Source organism: Leucoraja erinacea, chromosome 3, assembly GCF_028641065.1.
Source record: "Leucoraja erinacea ecotype New England chromosome 3, Leri_hhj_1, whole genome shotgun sequence".
Classification (NCBI taxonomy): Eukaryota; Metazoa; Chordata; class Chondrichthyes; order Rajiformes; family Rajidae; genus Leucoraja; species Leucoraja erinaceus.
Genome location: NC_073379.1, coordinates 30,610,903 through 30,627,676, shown reverse-complemented (window position 1 = coordinate 30,627,676; position 16,774 = coordinate 30,610,903). Strand labels below are relative to the sequence as shown.

The following is a 16,774-nucleotide window of genomic DNA, read 5'->3' as shown; positions in this document are numbered from 1 at the left end:
TGGAAATGATAATCAATAGGTGAAATCAAGTGGGTAAAAGGCAAACTCAACAAAGTCATTCTGAGTAAAAAGGGGATTTTATAACTGTAACTGTGCCAAGCAATCAAACTCAGTGCGAAGCATTTTGAAATGCCTTATGATCATTTAAAGACACAAAATGATCCAAGTTCTTTCTTTCTGGATTCCTCTCAAATTCAGAGATGAACTGGAAATTATAAAAAGTAAATTTTGTAATGATCCATCTGTTTTATCAAATCACCGGTGATATTCAAGCTTAAATGTAGAATCTCATTTATCATAAATTAATATGGTAAAGCTAATGCAATTACATTTACAAGAAAACTCTTTAGAGTACTACTTTCAATATAATTAACATAGGAAAAAAAATTACCTTGCCCACTCCAGTTGTCCCAGTGAAAAGAACAGAGTGCCCAACAGCGAGAAGTTTTTCCATCAGGTACCCAAATCGCACAGTGTCCGTTGTGGGAACTAGCATCTCAAAAAACGGTATTTGACTATTGTACTTGAAGCTGGGAATAATTCTATCCCATGGGTCTAGTCGATTGTTATCAAAGTCCATGTAGTAATTCCATAGATCACCAGAGGTTGGTATCTAGGGTAACATAAGAAAGGCTTTTTCTTGTACAATTCAAAAACTAAGCAAAATGTTAATAACGAACTACCACCTCCCCTGGAGTAAAATGGAATATCCACCATTTCCTATTCATTTTTCTTCACACCAGAATATTGAACAATTCCCAATGGGTGGACATGACCATCAGCCATGATCATATTGAATAGCAAGGTTTGGCAGCATACTCCTATTTATTATATTCTAGCTAAAGCGAATGATTTTTTTTTAATGTTGTGATTCTCAGAAATGCGACAACAACATATTAATTAGAGACACAAAATAATGTAGATGCCGGACTTGAGCAAAAAACAGAAATATGGCTGTGGAATGACACTTCAATTCCTGCGTTTGCACCATCACATCTTCCCTTCTTTCTGCTTTCTGTAAGGACTATTTCTGTGATTCCTTGGTCTGCTCTTCCCTCCCCTTACCCAACCAGTCCCTTGACACTTTCCTCTTTAACTGTTGGGCACATCACACCTCTCCCTACACCTCTATCACCACCATTGACCTAAAAAGTCCTTCCAGGTGTGGCATAGATTTGACCATCACTTCTACCAACAACATCCATTGCAGTCGGTGCTCTTGATATGGCCACCTCCACATTGGCGAGATCAAGGAAAGACTAAATAACCATTTTGCAGAGCACTTGCACTCTGTCCACAATGATTATCTTGAGCTTTCAGTTGCATGTCACTTCAACTTTCCAAGAGTCAAGAATCAAAAGTGTTTTATTGCCATATGTACTGAAACAATGAAATTCTTACTTACAGCTGTACAGCAGATTAGTAAACACAAAACTCAACAAATAACATAATAAACAATAAAAAAAGTTTAATAAATGAAAAACCAAACATAAGGCAAAACGGATTAAACCCTAGCCCCTAGTGCAACCAAGCTAGTTGATAGTTCAGAGTTTAGTTGGCATTCGTAGTGTTCAACAGCCTGAGGGTTGTTAGGAAGAAGCTGTTCCTGATCTAAGACATTACAGTTTTCAGACTCCTATTCTGGAAGGCAGAAGTGAAATGAGGGCTTGGCCAGGGCGTGAGGCCTTGGTGATGCAGGCTACCTTTTTGACGCAGAGCCTCCTATACAGCCCTTCAATGGTGAGCAGGTCAATTCCTTCAACATCTTTTCCAGTCTCCTTCGTTCCTGGGCATTCAAGATGCTGAACCAGGTTGTGATGCAACCTGTCAATATGCCCTCTATCATTCACCTATAGATGTTCAAGAGAGTTGACCTACTGAATCTCCTCAATCTTCGATGGAAGTTGAGGCATTGATATGTTTTCCTCATGATTGCATCAATGTTTTAAGTCCCAAAAGATCTTCAGATTATGCATGCCCAGGAACTTGAAATTGTTGGCTCTCTCCAACAGTGACCATCAATGAGGATAAATGTGGGGATGCTCGTCCTTCCTTCTCTAAAGTCAATAATCAGCTCCTTGGTTTTACTGACATTGTGAGCAAGGTTGTTGTTCTGGCATCAATCAATCAGACAATCAATCTCCCTCCTATAATATCTCGTCATTATCTGTAATACTTCCAACAATGGTCTTGTTAGTGAATTTAAAGATGGAGTTGGAACTGTGCCTGGCTACACAGTCATGCGTATAGGGTGCATAGAGCAGGAGACTGAGCACACAGACTTGAGGTGCCCCTGAGGTGCCCCTCTGGTGATGGTTATTGAGGATGAAGTATTGTTGCCAATTTGTACCGGTTGTGTAATGTTGATGAGGAAGTCGAGGATCCAGTTGCAAGGGGATGCACAGGGACCTAGTTCTCTGAGCTCGGAAACAAATTTGATGGGGATGAACGTCAAGATATCATCTATGAACAGTCTGATGTATGGGATTTTATTGTTCAAGAGGTCCAGTGCAGAGTGGAGAGCCTGCGATAGATTGCACCCCACAATGATCTATTGTGGCGGAAAGCAAATCGTTGTGGGTCAGGTTTCTTGCTGAGGTAGGAGTTGAAAGGTGCCATGACAAACCTCTCAAAGCATGTCATCACCACGGTGTTAGTGCCATCAATGGGTAATCATTGAGACATGTCACCTTACTCTTCTTGGGCACCGGTATTTACAATGCCCTTTTAAAGCAGGTGGAAACCTCCGACCTCAACAATGAGAGGTTGAAAATGTCCACAAAATCACCAACAAGTTGGCCTACGTAGCTTTTGAAAACACGACCAGGTACACCATCAAGTCCAGACTCTCTCCGAGGATTGACCCTTGTGAAGGATGTACTATCGTCAGCCTCCGTGACTAAGATTGCAATACCATTGATTGGGCTGCACTCGGATGTTTTTATTGTGGACACATGCGCTATCATACATTTCTTTATGAAGTCAGTAACAACCGTGCGTATTTTTTCAGGACCATTGCCTAGTCATTGAACATCACCCAGTCTACTGACTACAATTCAAATTTCCTTCCCATTCCCACACCAACCTATCTGTCCATGGCCTTCTTTACTACCACAGTGAGGCCATGTGCAGACAAGAAAAACAGTTATCATATTCCACCTAGGTAGTCTACAGCCCAATAAAATGAACTTTGAATTTTCCAATTTCAGGTAACCCATTCTCCTTGTGTTTCTTTCCCATTCCTTCTGGCCTATCCAGATTATCTCTTCCTTTGTTCGCCTTTCTCACTTCCTTATGCCCATCACTAGATGCAGGAAGATTGTTCCCGATGTTGGGGAAGTCCAGAACACGGGGTCACAGTTTAAGGATAAGGGGGAAGTATTTTAGGACCGAGATGAGAAAAACATTTTTCACACAGAGAGTGGTGAATCTGTGGAATTCTCTGCAACATAAGGTAGTTGAGGCCAGTTGACTGGCTATATTTAAGAGGGAGTTAGATGTGGCCCTTGTGGCTAAAGGGATCAGGGGGTATGGAGAGAAGACAGGTACAGGATACTGAGTTGGATGATCAGCCATGATCATATTAACCATATAACCATATTATATGGTTATATGGTTTTACTGACATTGAGAGCAAGGTTGTTGTTCTGGCATCAATCAATCAGACAATATTGAATGATGGTGCAGGCTCGAAGGGCTCGAAGGGCCACATCCTGCACATATTTTCTATATATCTATGTTTCCATGTTTCTATCACCCTCAGACTTGTCCACCTGCGTTTCTTCTCCCTTAACCACCTCTCCCGAGCTCCTCCCCACCTGGTTTCATTTGCCCATCACTCGTTCCTTATTTGATTCCGCATCATCTTCCAGTCTCTGTCCCTACCTTGTGTAGGAAGAAACTGCAGATGCTGGTTTAAATTGAAGATAGACACAAAAAGCTGGAGTAGCTCAGTGGGACAGGCAGCATCTCTGGAGACAGAAAGGAGTGACGTTTCCGTTCGAGTCTGAAGAAAGGTATCGACCCGAAACATCACCCACTCCTTCTCTCCAGAAATGTTGCCTATCCCGCTGAGTTACTCCAGATTTTTGTGTCTAACTTCGAATGTACATCGCCCCACCATGCTCCATCTTCCCTTTTTTTCCCTATCTATCTCCACTATCAGTTACCAGTCTCTTCTTCAAAACTCCCTATCCCATCTGTCTCCTTCTGTCTATCTTCCCTCATCTCATGCTACTTATCACCCATCAGTTCTTGTCTCTCTCCACCACCCCCCACCCTCCTCCTCCCCACGGCACCCTCACTACTAGCCATTGTCACTCTGCAATCTCAATCCTGATGCGGGAACCGAAGTATAGACCATCCCTTTTCCCCCACAGATGTTGCTTGACCACCTGAGTTCTCCCAGCAGTTTGCTTTTCACATTATTTATCACAGAAGTATTTATTGGTTATAAAAAATAAACATATTTATTTGTCCACTTCATAGATACCTTAGCTTCAGGATGATCTTCCAATTGACGACGCACAAATGAATCAAAGCTCTCCCAATAGTTCTCAGTCAAATTTCCACCAATAGACCAAATATAGCAAAATGCAAATGCCTGAGTAATAACACCATTCAATTGAGAAACATCCTTTGAGAAAAAAAGTAAAATTATATTGTTAATAATAAGTTTCAGGTAATAATAATAATAATAATACATGTTTTCGTAACAGCTACAACATCCCAGTTGCCTATATATACCCACGCCGTGAGTTCATCTACCTCACCCGCTCATATTCAAATAAATGCAATTCAATCCACCAATCCTCCCTTGGTGCCTGTTGTGCTCCTGCCTATTCTGGCCACTGAACTTTCATTCATCACCTTCTCTACCGACTTCCAGCCTCTCACCTGCCTCAGCTCCGCATTGGAACCAGCCCCTCCTACCAATCGAGTTTAGAAACACCCATGTAGCAATGGCAAACCGGCATCAAAACTATGGCACAAAGCTCATGGCCTACGTCGCACATGCTATAGGTTCCTAAAAGCATGGGAGAAATACCGCCTTTGTAAAATCTCTGCAAATTCTTCCCTGTCTACTGGCCCAATAAGTCAACTTAATCAATGTCCGCTCCCAGGCCAATATCCCCAACATTGAGGTTCTATTTATCCTCAGCTAATTCTGGTGGCCAGACAAATCTGCTTGCATGCTCCAAAAGGGGCACTCTTCCCCGAGGTCTGCCACAGCAAGAAATTACAAGCATAACAAAAGAAATGCTTCAAGGATATTCTCAAATTCTCCATGAACAAATGTGACAACCTCACTAACTCTGACATATACAAAATGCTGAAAGAACCTCAAGACTGGCTTTGAAAAACTTAAATCTCACTCTCAGAATCATGCAGCAGCCTCCTGCAATTTATGGGAGGAGCAGTCTACTTCCTGTACCACCCACACTTGTGTCTTGCAAAGCACCTCCTGCTCCACCTGAGGCAGAGCCATTAGATTTCACATTGGTCTCATCAACTCAGAACTGGATTAAAATAAGTCATACTTGAACATAAGCACTGCCAAAGAAGACATAGAAGAAAGCTTGATTATATTTCTGGCTCACAATACTCACTGATTTAATTGTCCCCCATAAAATAAAAATGCACTGTATTCTCATTATGCTTCCATCAGATTTCTAAGAATGGCGCACTGACTTGACAAATGGAAACAAATCCTTACACCATAATGCAAACTGATAGAAATATAGAAAATAGGTGCAGGAGCCGGCCATTTGGCCCTTCGATCCAGCTCCAATATTCAATATGAGTATGGATGATCATCCAAAATCACCACCTGCTTTCTCTCCATATCTCTTGATTCTGTTAGCCCTAAGAACAAAATCAAACTCTCTCTAAAACATGTGAATTGGCCTCCACTTCCTTTTGTGGCAGAGATTTCCACAGATTCACAACTCTCTGGATGAAAATGTTTTTCCTCATCTCAGTCCTAAATACCCCTTATTCTTAAACTGTGAAACCTGGTTCTGGACTCCCCCAATATAGGGAACGTTTTCCCTGCATCTAGCCTGTCCAATCCCTTAAGAATTGTATATGTTTCTGTAAGATCCCCTCTCATCCTATATTCCAGTGAATATAAGCCCAGTCGATCCATTCTTTCATCATCTGTCAGTCCCGCCATCCCGGGGATTAACCTGATGAACCTACGCTGCACTATCTCAATAGCAATAGAAGATGCATGTGCTAATTTGCCATTATACTGTAATTAAACACTAACTGGCAATTATTTTTTCAAAATAAGACTTCTGTGGAGACATTTTGCAAGCAGCACAATAGCAAGGAACCAAATGTATAACTGGCTTGAGATTATTAGAAAGTTAGAAAAAAATTATGCCTTGTAATGGAAAACCCAAGCTTTTTCCAAATTACAAAACACATAGAAACAAAAATAATTTCCAAGCAATATTTGTAAATGCCAAAACAAATTAGTAACAACTTAATACATTTATATTAACCCACATTGAGTAAAACTCTACACCAGAGATATTGTTTTCTTAAGTCACTTCTGTAGACTATATTCCGGGCGCCTTTTCAGTTTTCACTTACCATGGTGAGATCTGGACCATGACTTCCCAGCACCAGAGATTCAAGAAGGCAGCAGAGAGTAGTGACCTTACTAATGTCAACCTGAGGTATTCCCTGTGTGCATTTCTTGTTGACGAAGTGCAACCCATTTTCAACACAGGATTGAAAAAGTCCCATTAGGTGCTGGCGTGGTTCAAATGTTAGCTAAACAGAAGTACATTTTTCATTAACATTCTTTTTATCCAGAGACACCCAGCAAAAATATCTACATTCTGCAATACTTTAAATATTCCAAAGAATATACTACATCGACCAATATAGCATAAATGAACAACGAAATACAAATTAAATATTTTAAATAAAGTTATTGAAACATTAATATGCTTCAAAAAGTAGCCAACATCAATTAATGATAACTGCGCCATGTGCCTGGCAAGCTGTCATAGTGTAGTGTAATAAAGCATGGAAACAGACCTTTTGTCCCAAATCATGTATGCTGACCATGTTGCCTACTTGAGTACATTGCATTCAGAAAGTATTCAGACCCCTTCACTTTTTCCACATTTTGTTATGTTACAGCCTTGTAATAAAACGGATTAAATTATTTTTTTTATCATCAATCTACACACAATATCACATAATAAAAAAGCGAAAACAGGTAATTAGAAATTTTTGCAAAGTAATTCAAAAGAAATAACTGAAATATCACATTTACATAAGTATTCAGACCCTTTGCAATGACACTCAAAATTGAGCTTTGGTGCAGCCTGTTTCCATTGATTATCTTTGAGATGTTTCTACAACTTGATTGGAGTACACCAGTGGTAAATTAAATTGATTGTACATGATTTGGAAAGGCACACACATGTCTATATAAGGTCCCGCAGTTCACAGTGTATGTCAGAGCAAAAACCAAGCCATGAAGATGAAGGAATTGGCCGTAGACATCCAAGACAGGATTGTGTTGAGACACAGATCTGGGGAAGGGTATAAAACAATTTCTGCAGCATTGCAGGTCCCAAAGAGCACAGTGGCCTCCGTCATTCTTAAATGGAAGAAATTAGTAACCACCAGGACTCTTCATAAAGCTGGCCGCCTGGCCAAACTGAGCAATCAGGGGAGAAGGGCCTTGGTCAGGGACCCGATGATCAAGAACCCGATGGTCACTCTGACAGAGCTCCAGAGTTCCTCTGTGGAGATGGGAGAAACTTCCAGAAGGACAACTATATCTGCAGCACTCCACCAATCAGGCCTTTATGGTAGAGTGGCTAGAAACAAGCCACTCCTCAGTAAAAGGCACATGACAGCTCGCTTGGAGTTTGCCAAAAGGCATCTAAACAAGATTTTCTGGTCTGATGAAACCAAGATTTAACTCTTTGGCCTAAATGCCAAGTGTCACGACTGGAGGCTGGTGCATACCAGGCATCGCTCATCACATGGCCAATGAAGCATGGTGGTGGCAGCATCATGCTGTGGGGATGATTTTCAGTGGCAGGAACTGTGAGCCTAGTCGGGATCGAGGGAAAGATTAACGTAACAAAGTACAGAGAGATCCTTGATGAAAACCTGCTCCAGAGCATTCAGGACCTTAGAATTGGGCAGAGGTTCACCTTTCCAACAGGATAATGACCTTAAGCACACAGCCAAGCCAATGCAGGAATGGCTTTGTGACAAACCTGTGAATCTCCTTAAGTAGCCCAGCCAGAGCCCAGACTCGAACCCGATGGAATATCTCTGGAGGGACCTGAAAACAGCTGTGCATCCACGCTCCCCATCCAACCTGACAGAGCTTAAGAGGAGCTGCAGAGAAGAATGGGAGAATTTACCCAAATAAAGGTGTGCCAAGCTTGTAGCGTCATACCCAAGAAGACTTGAGGCTGTAATCACTGCCAAAGGTGCCTCAACAAAGTACTGAGTAAAGGGTATAAATACTTATGTAAATGTGATATTTCTGTTATTTCTTTTTAATTACTTTGCAAAAATGTCTAAACACCTGTTTTTGCTTTTTTATTATGGGGTATTGTGTAGAGATTGATGGTAAAAAATAATACATCTTAGAATAAAGCTGTAACGCAATAAAATGTGGAAAAAGTGAAGGGGTCTGAATACTTTCTGAATGCACTGTAGTTCCATTTGGCTACATTTGACCTAAATCACTCGAAATTGGAGAGGGGGCGCCGTCCTGTGTGGTTTTTTATGTTTTTAGTTAGTTGAGTGTTTTGTTTTTAGGAGTCCTAGCCTTTTTTTATGTGGGGGTTGGGAGGGGGGAAACTGCTTTCTAGGGTCTCCTACCTGGTCGGAGAGGCAGCTTTTCTCCGGGCTGCAATTTCGACCCGTCCTCGTGGCCTACCAGCGGGCCTGGAGCGGTGTTTCCTGAGGGGACCGCCCAGAACCTTGGTTTCGGCGGCGGCACAGCGCTATTGAGGAGCGGGTGATGCCTTGCCTGGGTCGCCGCGCAGGAGCTCAGGTGAGTTGAGACCGCTGATGAAACATCGCGGAGCTGCGGGTCTGTGGAGCGGCCAGCCATGGGCGGCGGCGTTGACTTTAACACCGGGAGCCTGGGATCTCTCAGCGAGATCACCAGTTGTGGAGCTCCATCCGGCGTGGCATTGTTGGCTTCGGAAGCCGCGGTCTCCGGTAAGGGAAGCGGCCGTTCCAGGTGTCCCAAGCTGCTGTGAGGATTCACCCGACTCCGGAGCACCATCACCCCAGCGAGAACGGCCTGGAACATCGGGCCTCCGTAGAGGCAACTGTGGAGGCCTCAATAGGCCCGACTATGGGTGAACTGGGGATGGGGACTGGACATTGTGCCTTCCCCCACAGTGGGAGCCATTGTGGGGGGATGTTTTTATGTTTAAATATATTTATTATTGTTATGTCTGTATTCTTTCTTTATGTGCTGCATTGGCAAGAAGCATTTCACTACACCTAGGTGTATGTGACTAATAAAATAACCAAAACCAAAAAAAACCAACAAAAACCCCCCCCCCAAAAAAAATCTTTGCTATCCATGTACCTGTCAGAATGTATTTTACATATTGTGTTTTCTCTGCTTCTATCAAATGGTAGAAGCAGATTAAACACGATATGTATTTTATCTGGCAGTTCATTCTGGCAGCTCATTCCACTTACTCAATAGCCTCTGTGTAAAGATGTTGTCCCCAGGGTTTCCTTTAAATCTTTCCCAGCTTAACTTAAATCAATGCCCTCAAGTTCAATGGGCCTGTCCCACTTAGGCGATTTTCCAGCGGACTGCCAGCGACTGTCATGTTGCCGGTAGTCGCCTGAAAAACCGGCAACTGGAACGGCGACTGTCATACACACACAACGCTTCCTTCACCAGCCCGTTATGCAGTCGCCTAAGTGGGACAGACAATGGCCATTCACTTGATCTATGTCTCCCATGATTTTATCTTCCTCTATAAGGTCGACCCTCAGCATCCGATGCTCCAAGGAAAAAGGTACCAGCCTATCCAGTCATTCTTTATAATGCAAGCATTCCAGTCCTGGTAACATCCTTATGAATCGTTCTGCACTCTTTTCTTAAAGACTTTCTTCCAAAAGCTGGGTAACCAGAACCGCAAACAATACTCCAAGTGCAGTCTCACCAAAGTCTTGTACAGTTGTAAAAGTACATCTCAATTCTTGACCGATGTGCCCTGACCGGTGAAGACTAATATGCCAACTGGCTTCTTCACCACTCTGTCTACCTATGACATCACTTTCAGGGAACTATGTACTTGTATTCCTAAATCTCCCTGTTCTACAACACACCCCAGGGCCTTCCAATCTAGAACTAAAATAGAATGCTAGAAGAACTCAGCAGATCAATCAACATCTGTGGATGCAAAAGGTGTAAGTCAACAACAAAAAAGGGCATGATCAAATAGCTATTACTGAGATTATTGCGAAATGATCAAAGGAACTGAATATTTCAAGATACTGTATTTGATATTTTGCAAGGATAGGCAGAAAGGAAAAGGAGGTGGAATGAGTATTTAAATAAAGACTAGACTAAGCGGGACTTGTTGGGTCCCTGTCACATGGGAGGCCTGGTCCCCCAACGCAACCCGTTCCCCAATGCAATATTCCACCACTCACCCATTCCCCCAATGCAAACTGTCCCCCAACGCAATATTGCACCACCTACGCATAGCCCACAAATGCGCAGGCGCGGCTCATTTCCCATCTTCCCCCAGCACTCCCTCACTTTCCTCTACACCCACCCTATTCTTTTCCCACCCCACCCCACCTCCCCTCCCCAATCCCTCCCTCACCTCTCCCTCCCCTCCTTTCCCTACCCTCAGTCACTCTCTCCCTCCTTCCATAACTCCCCTCCCTACCCCCTCCTATCCCTCAATCCCCCCACTCACCTCCCGCTACCCCCCCCCACTATCCATCCTCTCTTCCCCCACTGCCCTCCTCTCCCTCTATTCCCCACTCACTACCTCCCCCCCTCTCCCTCTATTCCCCCCTCCTCACCTCCTCCCTCTTCTTTTCCCTCTCCTCCCCCAATCCCTCCCTCACCTCTCATTTTCCCCAACTGTCAGTCACTCCTTCCCTCCCTCCATAAATCCTCTCCCCTCCCTACTCCCCTCCTCTCCCTCTATTGAGAAGCTAACTAGGGAGCAGGCTATTTTAGATCCAATAATCAAACTAGATTTATTGGGATGTAACAGTAATAGCTCACCAGGAAAGAGTGATCATAGAATTGTAGAATTTCAAACTTACTTTGAGAAAAAAAACATAACTCTGAAACTGGTGTCCTAAAGTTTAATCATTCTTTAACAGCTAAACCACATTATATTAATATTATAGCTTACGGTATCTGAAACCCTTTGCATCCATGTTTTCACATATGGCATCCATTTAAGTTCCTCTGCATCAATATATACCATTCCACACCTGCTGACAGTGGCAGGAGAGGCCACCTTCAGGTCTTGTACCTGGAAAATTTGAAGAAATATTTTGTCTAAAATTAGCCAAATGCAACAAATTAAACTGCAACAATCATAATGAAGTAATAAAATATGTGTACTATAATTGGAGTTTTAGGATTTGTGAATACTGCCAAATATTTATATTCTAACATCATAACCATTGGAAAAGTTTGTTTATGTAATGCACATTGCACAAATGAAAAATACTTCTACTAACCATTTGGTAAACTATAAGAAGACTATATTTAAAAATAAAATAAAATTACTGGCATGGCTACTGAACAGGTAACACAGTTCCTTGCTTATGGCCTGTTTTGCTCCACAGCCATATTAGGTAACCTACTATGTCCTAAAGGTATGTTGGTTGGTTAATTGTCTATTGTAAATTAGCCCTTAGTATAGGTAAGTGACAAATAAAAGATGGAGATTGATTGGCATGTGAACGAGAAACTTTATAGGGCTGCAGAGAAGCAGAGGTAAAGAAGGGGGTGGGACTGATTAGACTGCTCTGCTACAGCACCCAATGATGCAATGGGATGAATGCTTCCTGTGTCTTGGTACAAAGATAAATTACATTGGGTGGTTTTCATTATCTCAACAAGTGGTTGTCCATAAGACCATCCAAAATTCTGTTGATAGAAACAATATTCCAAACATCAACTAAAAAAAATATGCTTTAATTAAATATCTTACAAAGTTTAAAATACAATTCACACTAATATGGTTGATAGTAATACAAGAAACATTTTTATGGTCATTTCTGAACATTTGTTAAAGCTAGAAGTTAGGAAAAGGTAAACATAAAAAGCTGGAGTAACTCAACGGGACAGGCAGCATCTTTGGAGCGAAGGAATGGGTGATGTTTCGGGTCGAGACCCTTCTTCAGACAAAGGGTCTCGACCCGAAAAGCCACCCATTCCTTCTCTCCGGAGATACTGCCTGTCCCGCTGAGTTACTCCAGTTTTTTGTGTCTATCTTTGGTTTAAAATAGTATCTGCAGTTCCTTCTTACCCATAGAAGGTAGGAAATGTTTGTTTTGAAATTCAATGGGGCCCATGGTCTTTAAATATGCATAATGAACAATTTTAGAATCACCTACCTCAAAAACCATATGAATGTAAGGAGTAAGTTTAATCCGTTCACTGTTTGCGAGACACAGCATCTTGTTATCGTCAAGTACCGTATTCATATTCTCAATCCACAGGGCATCAACAGGCCCATCACAGATAATCCATTTGTGTTCTTGTGATTCATCATTCACAGCTGCACGAACGCTGAGTGCCATTAGTCCATCATTCCATTCCATTGTAGTGTTGTTGATCTCACCGTACAGTTCGCCCATTGTGATTGATTTGGGATTGAGCACATATGTTTTCACAAGCTGATAGTTTGGGTCTTTCTCACCAGCATTATGCAGTGTTCCAAGAGTATCAGCCAGAATCTGATAAACTGTTGTTTTGCCGCTCCCTGTCGGCCCAACCAGCATAACACCATGCCGTACAATCATGGTTTCATACAACTGTATCACCTTGACAATCATTGCAGGAACAGCTTGCAATCCCCGATTAAGCATGACTTCAATAGTGGTTTGTTGGAACGAACCATAATCATGATCAGGAATAATAACTCCGGGAAATAAGTCTGAAAGGATTCCACTGAAGGAAAAGAAGACAAATTTCTCTGTAATTCATTCCATTCTGATCATACAAAGGTATATTTATTACTCAATAAATTTAAGACGCATTTATGTAAAAATTGGATCTCAATTTGCAGTCATTTTTTAATGCACGATAATGTAGGGAGAGGAGCAGGAGACACTTCCGAGTAGAATTTGCTTTTGCACAGCTGAAGATTTTCCCAGAATGTCATTCATCAGGAAATATAGATCAATGGTCTAAAGCCATTGATGTTATTGGGTCAGGGTAGCCTTCATCCAGAGATGTCTCCTGAACACTAGCATATTTATAGTCTCTAATCCATACAAATTTTTATTTAACTCTTCTCAACATATTTCCACCAATAATGAGTAAAAAGAGCCGAGATGATTTATAATAAATCCTCGCATCTTGCCATACAAAACCACCCGCAGAGTATATAACACAAGTGAATGGTTCCTGAAATAGTATGGCATGAAGTGGTCTTAAGATAAGTGTATTCTAGTTCCTGATGAAGGGTACCATGCTTAATGAACTGCAATTTCAAGAGTCTGGAGTGAAGAGTGTCATATGTAATATGAAATTCTTACTTGCAACAGCTTAATAGGCCTGTAAACACAATATACATAGATAATATATTATGAACGAAAAGTCAATATATTAATAACTGCGCAAAGTACATTTTCTTCAGATAACTCTGAGGCTGTTGAGGTCTTGATCATCTTGGACTATTCAGACTCATCGAGTTCTACAATGCTGAAACAGGTTATTTGGCCCAACTTGTTCATGCCGACCAAAATCCATCTTTCTGAGCTAGATCCATTTGCCAGGATTTGGCCCATACACTTCTAAACCTTTCCTGTTAACATAACTGTCCAAATGTCTTTTAACCATTGTATTTGTAGCCACATTTAAAACTTCCTCAGCCAGCTCATTCCATATTCCAACTACACTCTGTGTGAAAAACTTATTTTTCACATCCCCAACAAATCTTACACCTTTCACCTTAAACCCTCTAGCTAGACTGCCTAACCTGGGAAAAAGTGTGGTCATTCATCTTATCAATGCCAACTAGTCAATATTGTAGCCACAAAGAATGGCAGTAATGCACATTCAAAAGATGGAGACATACTTGAGGGACCAATATTTAAACTTAGTCAAGTACACAATCATTCAACTTTGACAAGTCTCCCATTAAACTGTAACTGAGATCAATATTAATCCATTGATCCATTGACAATATCAAGGAACATCTAGGATACAACTATTGATTCATCAGAAGAAGCACTGCTTTTCAGTCAGATCTTAACAAACCAATCTGATCAATGCAGTGGCTCACTTTTCTACAAATAGGGGCATTTCTTACTAAAGTTCTGATGTAATTTTTCATTATGGAGTATTACCTGAAGCTGATGTGTCATCTCTCAAAAATTTCTGAACCTCATCGGAATCCTCACCTCAAAGGTAACAATGGAACCTAGAACATTTAGCAGTACCACACAGGAATAGGCCCATCACCCCACAATGTCTGTGCTAAACATGATGCTAAATTAAATGAATCTCCTATGCCTTCACATGATCCACAAAAAGCTTTATACCCTACATATCCATGTGTCTATCGAAAGGCCTCTTAAATGCCACAATCATATCTCCACCACCACCACTCCTACAACGCGTTCCAGGAACCAATCACTCTGTGTAAAAATCTTTCCCTGCACATTTCTTTTAAATGTTTTTCCTCTCACCTTAAAGTAGTGCCCTCTAGTCCTTGACATTTCTACCCTGGGAAAACGATTCTGACTGACTAGCCTATCTATGCCTAACAGAAATATATAATTTATGAGAGGTTATAAATTTAATCCATAATACTATTATACAAACAAGGAATTGGATACCATTCACAGGATAGTAAACAACCTCACATTAGAGGGAGGGAGGGAGTCAGACACAATCAATGCTGGAACAATATGGCAGCTTGATACAAGCTTAATTATTCTAGAATCATTCACTTCAATGAGCCGAAGAGAAAAGTATCATGCAATGTATCAAAGCCATCAATGCATAGCTTAAACAGGTGGACATAAAACTCATCTGGTTAATAATCTTTCTTGGTGTGCCATGAACCATTGCATGCAGCAATGCCAGCAGCCGCTACAACAGTGTGCTTTATCGCAGTAATATTAAATATATAATTGGTAATAAACTTAAATATGTTTCAACAGGTAATGTGTTTTGTGAATACATTATATCAATCAAAAAAATATTTACAAATATAATCAATACATATAGCTGTTAAAGAAAACATGGTATTGTCTTTCATGCTTGAAAACTTATTTGTGGACGAAGCTGTCCTAATAGACTCCCTTCTTTGGCTTCAGTCTGACTGCTAAAAGACTGCTCTCTCTTCTTTTTTTAATCATCTCAAATATACGTCATGGCATATGAGAAACTTCACCCCAAGCTATGGGACTTCCTTAAACAGCTGAACTGGGCCAATAAAAGATGATCTGGGATTGCCAGATCTATGGGGCATGGGTGAGTGTGTTGATTGAGAGGCTGTGGAGGGAGGTGATGCTGCATTCATGAATGACTGCACAGTGGCTGATTCTGGAGACTGGCTAGACAACAGTGCCATTATTTGCTGACACTTTAAGCTTCTCACCATTGATTCAACTTCCAGACCTTCAACACAGTCAAATAACAGATCCTGAATCTGGCCTCCGCAATCTTCACACTTCTTTTTAAGGTGGTTCTGTGCCGTCACACCAGGACTCTACTCATAATGAAGACATGTTTATATAGGGGTGCAAATCTCCCTTCTCAAGGATCAAAAACTATTTCACCTTGGTCTTGTCGCTACCCTAATAGGATATCCCTGATTCTGCAACAAACCAGTCTGCCGAGGTGCAGCATCCCTCTGTTCATGCAGAGCAAAAAGCTACAGGTTTATTATCACTCTACTGCTCGACAATTGTAAGCTATCCATGTGTAGTAATCTTGTACTGTAGATCACTGAGAAGAGTCAGCTACGTGGTGTGGCCACGCACGTGCTCAAGATGTTACTCAACACCAGAAGGTGCTCTGTGATAGGGTTTTTAATGAGCCCCAACAAATCACAATCACAATCACAATAATACTTTATTAGCCAAGTATGTTTTGCAACACACGAGGAATTTCATTTGCCAAGTCAGTCATACAAACAAAAAGCAACGAAACACACAAAATACATTTTAACATTAACATCCACCACAGTGACTCCTCCACATTCCTCACTGCGATGGAAGGCGAAAAATAAAGTTCAATCTCTTCCCTTCTTTGTTCTCCGGCCGTCTGGGGCCTTGAACCATCCGTTGACAGGACGATCATGACTCCCGTAGCTGGAAGCCGGGCCGCATCGGGGCGATCAGCTCCTGCATCGGGGGGGGGGGGGGGGGGGGGGGGGGGTGCCAGCTTCCCAGTGCCGGCGATTGGACCCCGGGTCAGGGCTTGTCGAACCTTCTGCGTCGTTGGAGCTCCCAAACCGGCTTCTCCCGAGACTGTGAGCCCTTGATGTTAAAGTCCGCAGACCGCGGTTGGTGCGAACCCAGGCAAGGGATCAAC

At 41.8% G+C, this 16,774-nt stretch overlaps 1 protein-coding gene across 1 annotated transcript in view; it reads right to left on the bottom strand.

Moving 5' to 3' along the window:
- The window catches only part of LOC129695437 (dynein axonemal heavy chain 6-like), a 283,604-nt gene that overhangs the window by 153,048 nt on the left and 113,782 nt on the right, over positions 1–16,774 (bottom strand). Inside the window, 5 exon segments of the mRNA XM_055632390.1 lie at positions 392–613; positions 4,493–4,636; positions 6,601–6,783; positions 11,403–11,525; positions 12,619–13,174. Of these exon segments, the coding sequence (XP_055488365.1) occupies positions 392–613; positions 4,493–4,636; positions 6,601–6,783; positions 11,403–11,525; positions 12,619–13,174 (1,228 nt within the window).